Consider the following 8,763-nt stretch of genomic DNA (forward strand, 5'->3'; position numbering starts at 1 on the left):
GTCTCGGTAAATAACAATCAATTTAATGAAACTTTATTTCAACCCATCTCATTTAATTTCATCGCAACTAATAAAGTCTTAAATGATGATGAATGAACTTGATTTCATTTCGCTTTATTCCATTTTTCTTTAATATAACTGAGAATAAGAGAATATTAGAATTAGCTCAAAGGTCTCGTTACCGGTCCATAAAATCATACAAAAGAATCGTTTAAACGTTAACACTAGTGGTTCAGTTTCAGTTATTTTTCTGAAGGGATTTTATGACCTGGTAACTGAGACCTTTAAGTCATGCCTTATTTTAATAATTCATATTTTTATGAAAAATGACATTATGGAGTGAAATGAAATGAAGATGATTAATTTGAGACTTAATCAGCTGGGATGAAATTAAAGGAAATGAAATGAGATGATATGGGATGAAATATAATCTCAGTAAAATGGTGGTCATTTACTAAGATTTTTTCAGTGGACTTTTTGGAGGATCCCGAGAAGTTACGTCCAGCGGCTTTGTTTCATTTTCCCACATTTGTGCACTTTCATAGATATTAAACAGTTAATAAACCACCGTTATTACACATTTAAACCTGAAGAAACACTAAATAGACAAAATAAAACAAATCACACAACTTCACTACTCGCGTTCCCGCCAAAAAGTCCAGTTTCAGTTAAAATTAAAAAAGCGTACCTACCTACATACCTACATAATCTAACCAAAATGTTTTGAGTTATTTTAGATATTTGTGTATCGGGATTGTTTCCTAATTTACGAATTCATATAAAATTGTGAAAAGTATCGATTTGAATACGATCCGATTCATTTTGATGATTCATTTTGGTTTCATTTTCATTAATATCAGATATAGATTTTCAAAATGAGCTCGCATGAACCACAGGTTCGTTAATGTTTAATATTTTAGTTTTCTTGTTGTTTTGTTTGATGTTAATTTTTATTACTGTTGGTAGGAATCCATAAGAATAACAAGACGATCACTGAAGACATTACAACATTCAGCAAACGATAGGGAAAATTTGGTGGGTAGACCAACGAAAGGACTGAAACATCAACTTTCGCAAGAGAGCCCCGGGTACTAAACTTCAATACTTAATTTATATTTAAATTTTAATATAGGTTTACTTTATTACTTCAGTAATTTTTGTTTTCACATGAGCAAAATCATAACATACAATTGAAAAAAATTGCCATAAGACATGAAATTTTCAAATCAGATTTATATATTTTTTCTTTCGCTGTTTAAGGGAGTCTGTAGAGGTAAAACGAAAGAATCTATTGAGTAAAGAAACTCAGGCCAATCTCGACACAAAGATTTCTGAAGATGATCTAACAAATCCTAAAGGAGCATCAGAGAAATATTGGCAAATATTAGCTGAGAAAAGACAGTAAGTAGATTACAGAATAGAGTTTAATCTTCTAATTAGAGAATAACTGGTTGCAAATTTCAGATGAAATTTAAGAAACTGTACAAAAAATTCCATATTTACATATACATATTATTATGTACCTACATGCATATCTTTACCTGATGTAATCACACAAACTTACAACATTACTATGTGTTCAGTTGTGAATGTTAGCACAAGCATGCATCAATCACTAAATGTTGATAACTTTTTTCATATAATTAATATTTATATGTCCGACATAAAATTAAATCCTGGTGGGTTGTAATTGAATGCACTGAGTTTGTGATGGATTTTTTTTTAGATCATTAGTTACTAAATATATTATTAAGAAATAAATTTTTATATGGATTTGTGATAAATTTTGAAATGTTATCTTACATTTTGTATTGGATTGATTACTTTAATTTCATTATTCATATGTACATTATTTATTAATTGAAACCTAATTAAAATTAGTGTTCTTTTCAAACGAACAACATAAAACAAATGTGTTCAGAAAACGTACAAATACCATATTTAAGCAAACATTTGAAATAATTATTGGCACATGTATGCTATGTATATTTTTAGATTGGCTTTACAAGATGCTTTAGATGAAAATGAGAAACTACGAAAAACTATTGAAGAACTGAAGGAGGAAAATGCATCATTGAAACAGATGCTGGAGGAGGCTAATAGCTTTGTAGAAATAATCAAGGTGTGTATTTGTAATAAATAGCACAATTAATAATAATTACAGAATGAGTATCTTCTGTTTTTTAATGGGCGCTTTCATAATTTTAATTCAACTGTCACTTACATACCTATTAATTACTATTTATGAATTAAGTCTATGTCATAAAGACTTTTAACATGTTGCACTCTATAGGTGACTGGCTCACCAAAATAAGTGGTCATCATCGCTATACAGTGCAAAGGGCTAATAATAACTGTCATTGGACCTTTGTTCAAGATTGATAGTACTGTCTTGCTGCGTTTGATTAATGTTTACATAAACTGTATAATTTCTCAGTAAGTTGAATCAACTTAATGAAAATAATGGAGACATCATAAAAATTGATAAATAACAACTAATCAACTGCAAAATGTACATACTGCCAGTGACCACATGAAATATGATAAAAACAATTTCGATGCCTCCAATGAACACTACTCTAACTCACAATTTTGAAATTTTCGTTTTTGACACAAATCGCTTCACTATGTTAAAAGTATTACAATTAATCATTATTGATGGGGTTCGAAGCAAGAGTAAATCAGCTAGTTACACAAAAAAAACCATAAATATATCTGCAATAATAAAGATTTTATTAACTTTTTTCATTTAAACGCTCCTGTAAATCTACGAATTTGGAGTTAGCGTAGTGTTCATTGGAGGCATCGATTTTAATAGTACCTTTATGTTCGCTAAATAGTAATTTCCAACATTTATTTATGAAGATTACCTGGGCATGAGAATAAATTTCAAAATTGTCTTATTTTAGGAGGAGCTTGCAAATGATAGCAACAATGACACAGGTATTGATGTAAATGATGTCAGTACTGCAGATGAAACAACGGAAGAGGATACCACTAAAAATGATTAAAGAAAACATTCTACAGCAAATCAATCCAAACAAAGATCTAAGTTTAATATAATTTTAATTAAGTATTTGTACTTGGTACATTGGACTATAATGTGCCTTTCATAAATTTAGGTAGGTATAGTAAATACTGAATATTAAATTGAGCAATATTGTAGTCTCCTTTTGTGGACTTGCAAAACCAACTAACAACCCAAATTGTAACTATATTTGTAATTGCTATATGTTTAACATTACACTGTAACAGGAATTTGTTGGAAGTGGTAATAGTGAGTGAACATTTAAAATAAAGGTGAAATGAAATAAAACAGCTTTTATTCAGTAAAGTCCGATTGTCAGGTACATTTATTAAAAGTGACAGTTAAAAAACAAAAATCTTCACTTTATGGCAAGAGATTTATCTTCGTGTGTTTTTGCTAATTAGTTGATTGGAAATAATTGTTTCTTCTCTTAAATTAAATAATATAAATATGTTATAAACTTCTTTGTATAAACTCTAGAAGTCCAATTTGATGGTAATTTTATTTTAATCACAATTAATTTGTGTTTATTATGATTATTGTAATTACACAATTACAATCCAACTATGCATTTCAAAAATATACATTGCGGTTTGCATTGCAATACTGGTATTTGTTAATGTCTGTACATGAAAACCGTCCTACAAACTAAAATCAAGGCTCTTTTCTCAAAAACTCTTGAAACTGTTCATCAAAGTTTGTCTCGTATGTCCAAGGCAATAAATCAGGATACATTGTCATACGTGAAAATAGATCAACGTTTGCATTCTGTGGCAGCACACTTCTTACTTTTCTGTTAAGACAACCAGTTGCATGAATATAATTGTTAACAATGAGATTATATATGAAATTAACATATTTGTGATCCAAATTCTCTGTTGTATTTGGTATATTTTTGTTGTTTGATGTTATTTCATTTATATATCCTGTTGTTATGATTGGCACAATGTAGTCAGCCTGAAAGTATAAAACATTTATCATAAGCATTGGGCTACTCTATTCAACTGAATCAGAATATACTCAGTATAAGTACTAAGAGCATCACAAGAGTTTACGAAATATAATTTTTACAAACTACAAAATGATTAAGTGTAAAGTGGAGTATTCATTTTGGTCATAGTCATTGTGCTTATTTTCAGTAATAAAAACATAATATTGACTAAGTTACTACTATAAAAAGTTGAAACTACATTAAATTTCTTACCTTTTCAAAATATTCTCTTATAAATTTTTCAGGATTTTGGTAAGTTTCTTCTCTTCTATTGTTTAATGTTATGACTTTAACATTTGGTATTTCTGTCCAATTACTAACATATTCCTGTATGTTAATTGCAGTTGGTAGACCATCTTGAGCATAAGTTAAGAATAAAATAGGGCTTTCTTTTTCTGCTGGCTCCTGTTTACTAACTGGGGGCTGTAATGTTTCTTTAGGTCTTTTAGGGTCATTGTTTTGAAGGACTATATTTTTATTTAAAGCTGCAGGTAGATCATTGGGTAGGTTTTTGAGTGTAACAATTTCCTTTTTACCAGTTATCTTACCATCACTTTGATAACCACTATCATCTTTATTAAAATACTCAGCCATAGTACACAGTGGATTTTCAATTGCTAACAAAATGTCATACCTCTGCAGTTTTATGAATGCATCAACTATTTTATTTATAGTAGCTTTTTCATTTTGTCTGAATACTTTCAATACCATATCCACTGGGTCATCTTTTAAAGAATTCATTATGTACTGTGGAGAAAAAGAAAATTAAATGTTTTAATGGTAATATTGCACATTTACAAGTTACAGGAGTGAAAGGCAACTAATGCATTTATTTTGAAAGATTGAGTATCGGGGAAAAATATTTTTTAAAAGTAAATTGGTTCAACACAGCTCTTCCAGGAGGAATAAAGCTAATCCAGCTGCCCTAGTTAGGTCGGACGGCACTGACGCTATACAATTGAGGCTTCAACTTTAGGTAGGGATAGCAATATTTTGTGATATTCCGGTAACCACTACACCAATTAGCTTATTTTCCATTTTAGATTAAAATAAAAGTCTTTTCAGTTTATCTTACATTTAGGTCATCCTGTGTAACACCTAATAAATGGCCAACATCTCTCCAACAATTTGGAGAACCCCCCACTTTCTTCACTATGGTTTTCCAGACTTCATAGCAGGCAGCACCCATTTTAGATTTAATATTTCTATAGTACAATAAATCAGTATGGAGGTAATCAACTTTTTTACTTAAATAATTTAATCTATTTATTTCAGCTGCTCTTTGTTCACGTAAAAATTCTTCTAATTGTAGTGTATCTACACTTGCAGTTTCATCAAGATGTTCACATAAATATTCCCTGTAAACAAAAAAAATCATTAAATATACATACAGTAGGTAATTAGCACATTAAATGGTCGAAAAAAAAAAAAAAACTGCTTACATTTTTACATTAGTTTTAACAAGATTAAAAAGATAATCTGAAGTTCAAAACAAGATTTCAATCATGTTCACTTGTATCAAACAATAAGGAAAATACATACTAACATTTTTTATCTTGTAACTCGAAATGTACGATTAACCGAAACTTTTATGAATTTTTTATTTTATCAATCAATTTACAAATTTACAACGTTACAAAGATGCACTAAAATATACATAATATTGAGTATCATATATATAATTTTTAATATTATTAATTATGGCAAATTAACTCATTTCACAACAAAGACGTGTTGATTTTGTTAATTTCATAAACATTAATCAACATTTTAGAGTAAGCTTTGTCAATTAAAACGCAACAGAAACTTGATCTATACAGCCAAGTGCTTTCTAACCCAACGTAAGCTCTGTCAGTTGTATGAAAAGTGAAACATGATTGAGGTAATCAAATGGCATGATTTTGTTAGATTCCCCACACTTCTGCACTTTTACAGATACTTATTGAATCTTCCCATATTAAACGTAGAATAATATTAAATTAAGTTTATGAAACTGTTCACAGTGATATTTATAGGGATTCTGTAAGTAAAATTCTGGCATATCAAATATCGTATCTGAACATTTTTTGTATATAAATTGTTAATTCTAAATAAAAGTATTAAGCTTCACATAGATAAGATTTTTCATTAACACATAAATATAAACTGAAATACTAATTATGATATAAATATATCAGCTACCTACTAAAACGCCACCCAAAGACAAGAACCCAAATTTGATTATGACCCGCGCTACCTAAAGCTGAGAAGTTAATTTGGTATTACTAATAAATTATCATTATGCTTGAACGTTTCGGAATAAGATCGGATATGTTAATCTTATACGAGAACAGCATAACAGTTAAAAACGGAGTTGAAGAGGTCGGGTTAAAACACTACTTTTAGAAACACTGTAATAAAAATCAATTCCACTGGTTATGATTCCAGAGTAAGAAACCTCCAATACGTGCAGTACCAAGAATAACTGCTTTCTGTATGGTCCCTAATCCAGCTGGACATATGTAATACACTTAATATTTAAGACAGCTGGATAACGAAAGTTTCTTAAAGTATTGGTCGAAAATTTTCGCTATATATTATCAATCGTCTATTCTCGTCCTGGTCGTCGAACGACGACCGGGTATCGAAGAGTTTGGCGGTATACGTCAGCAGATTGGGATGAATTGCGTGAATTTTACGCATCCTACCCATGGGGGCGGCTCTGCTTTTCCTCTGGTGATCCTGACGTCTGTGCGGACCGACTTAAAAACGTGGTGCTTCGGGGGATGGAATTGTTCATTCCTTCTTCCAAGGTGCCCGTCGGGGGTCGCAGTGGACCCTGGTACAACAATGCCAGTCGGGACGCTGCACGCCTCAAGCGGTCCGCATACGTGGCATGGAATGATGCCAGGAGACGTCGGGATCCTAATACCTCAGAGGAAAGGCGGAAATTTAACGACGCTTCTAGGTCCTATAAGAGGGCTATTGCCAGGGCGAAGTCAGAGCAGGTTGCCAGAATTGGCGAGCGACTGAAGAGCTATCCCGTCGGGAGCCGTGCTTTCTGGTCGCTCGCTAAGGCTGCAGAAGGTAACTTCTGCAGGTCTAGTCTCCCACCACTACGCAAGTCCGATGACAGTCTGGCCCATAGTGCGAAAGAGAAGGCTGACCTTCTGGTCAAACTCTTCGCCTCGAACTCGACCGTGGACGACGGGGGTGCCTCACCACCGAACATCCACCGGTGTAATAGCTCCCTGCCTGAGATCTGCTTCACGCAGTGTGCAGTCAGGCGGGAGCTCCGACTCCTGGACGTCCATAAGTCGAGTGGGCCAGACGGCATCCCTGCAGTGGTTCTGAAAACGTGCGCCCCTGAGCTGACGTCTGCGCTAACGCGTTTGTATCGCCTCTCTTATTGCACTAACAGGGTTCCGTCTTCATGGAAGACTGCCCACGTCCACCCTATCCCCAAGAAGGGTGACCGGTCGGACCCATCGAGCTATAGGCCTATCGCGATAACTTCCTTGCTTTCCAAGGTGATGGAGCGAATAATTAATATACAACTCCTGAAGTGTCTTGAGGATCGCCAGCTGATCAGTAACCGACAGTACGGTTTCCGTCATGGTCGCTCAGCTGGTGATCTTCTTGTATACCTTACTCACAGGTGGGCTGAAGCCTTGGAAAGCAAGGGCGAGGCTCTTGCTGTGAGCCTTGATATCGCGAAGGCCTTCGACAGGATCTGGCATAGGGCACTTCTGTCGAAGCTACCATCTTACGGAATCCCCGAGGGTCTCTGCAAGTGGATCGCTAGCTTTTTGGATGGGCGGAGCATTACGGTCGTTGTAGACGGTGACTGTTCTGATACCATGACCATTAACGCTGGCGTTCCACAAGGTTCGGTGCTCTCCCCCACGCTTTTCATCCTGTATATCAATGACATGCTGTCTATTGATGGCATGCATTGCTATGCGGATGACAGCACGGGGGATGCGCGATATATCGGCCATCAGAGTCTCTCTCGGAGCGTGGTGCAAGAGAGACGATCAAAATTTGTGTCTGAAGTGGAGAACTCTTTGGGACGAGTCTCCGAATGGGGTGAATTGAACCAAGTTCAATTCAACCCGTTAAAGACGCAAGTTTGCGCGTTCACTGCGAAGAAGGACCCCTTTGTCATGGCGCCGCAATTCCAAGGAGTATCCCTGCAACCTTCCGAGAGTATTGGGATACTTGGGGTCGACATTTCGAGCGATGTCCAGTTTCAGAGTCATCTGGAAGGCAAAGTCAAGTTGGCGTCCAAAATGCTGGGAGTCCTCAACAGAGCGAAGCGGTACTTCACGCCTGGACAAAGGCTTTTGCTTTATAAAACACAAGTCCGGCCTCGTGTGGAGTACTGCTCCCATCTCTGGGCCGGGGCTCCCAAATACCAGCTTCTTCCATTTGACTCCATACAGAGGAGGGCCGTTCGGATTGTCGATAATCCCATTCTCACGGATCGTTTGGAACCTCTGGGTCTGCGGAGGGACTTCGGTTCCCTCTGTATTTTGTACCGTATGTTCCATGGGGAGTGCTCTGAGGAATTGTTCGAGATGATACCGGCATCTCGTTTTTACCATCGCACCGCCCGCCACCGGAATAGAGTTCATCCATACTACCTGGAGCCACTGCGGTCATCCACAGTGCGTTTCCAGAGGTCTTTTTTGCCACGTACCATCTGGCTATGGAATGAGCTCCCCTCCACGGTGTTTCCCGAGCGCTATGACATGTCCTTCTT

At 35.4% G+C, this 8,763-nt stretch overlaps 2 protein-coding genes across 4 annotated transcripts; one reads left to right on the forward strand and one right to left on the reverse strand.

The window, feature by feature from the left end:
- Positions 1-654: 654 nt before the first annotated feature.
- On the forward strand, positions 655-3,316 carry geminin (geminin DNA replication inhibitor). Its single transcript, XM_089729059.1, has 5 exons — positions 655-896; positions 967-1,088; positions 1,261-1,401; positions 1,996-2,122; positions 2,910-3,316. Exons 1-5 carry the CDS (start codon positions 876-878, stop codon positions 3,009-3,011), a joined length of 513 nt encoding a protein of 170 aa, XP_089585185.1. The 5' UTR covers positions 655-875; the 3' UTR covers positions 3,012-3,316.
- A 4-nt stretch (positions 3,317-3,320) lies between these two features.
- LOC149502496 (uncharacterized) lies at positions 3,321-5,787 on the reverse strand. 3 transcript variants are annotated; one of them, XM_089729057.1, is made up of 4 exons: positions 5,566-5,787; positions 5,095-5,377; positions 4,233-4,766; positions 3,321-3,985 (listed from the first exon to the last, which is right to left on the reverse strand). In XM_089729057.1, coding segments are annotated over exons 1-4 (1,122 nt in total). In that variant the 5' UTR covers positions 5,568-5,787; the 3' UTR covers positions 3,321-3,682. The 3 variants fall into 3 exon arrangements, with proteins under 3 accessions (XP_089585183.1, XP_089585182.1, XP_089585184.1); XM_089729056.1 differs by having other exon boundaries at positions 5,462-5,787; XM_089729058.1 differs by having other exon boundaries at positions 5,562-5,784.
- Positions 5,788-8,763: the final 2,976 nt, after the last annotated feature.

Source organism: Bombyx mandarina, chromosome 08, assembly GCF_030267445.1.
Source record: "Bombyx mandarina strain Sakado chromosome 08, ASM3026744v2".
Taxonomy (NCBI): domain Eukaryota; kingdom Metazoa; phylum Arthropoda; class Insecta; order Lepidoptera; family Bombycidae; genus Bombyx; species Bombyx mandarina.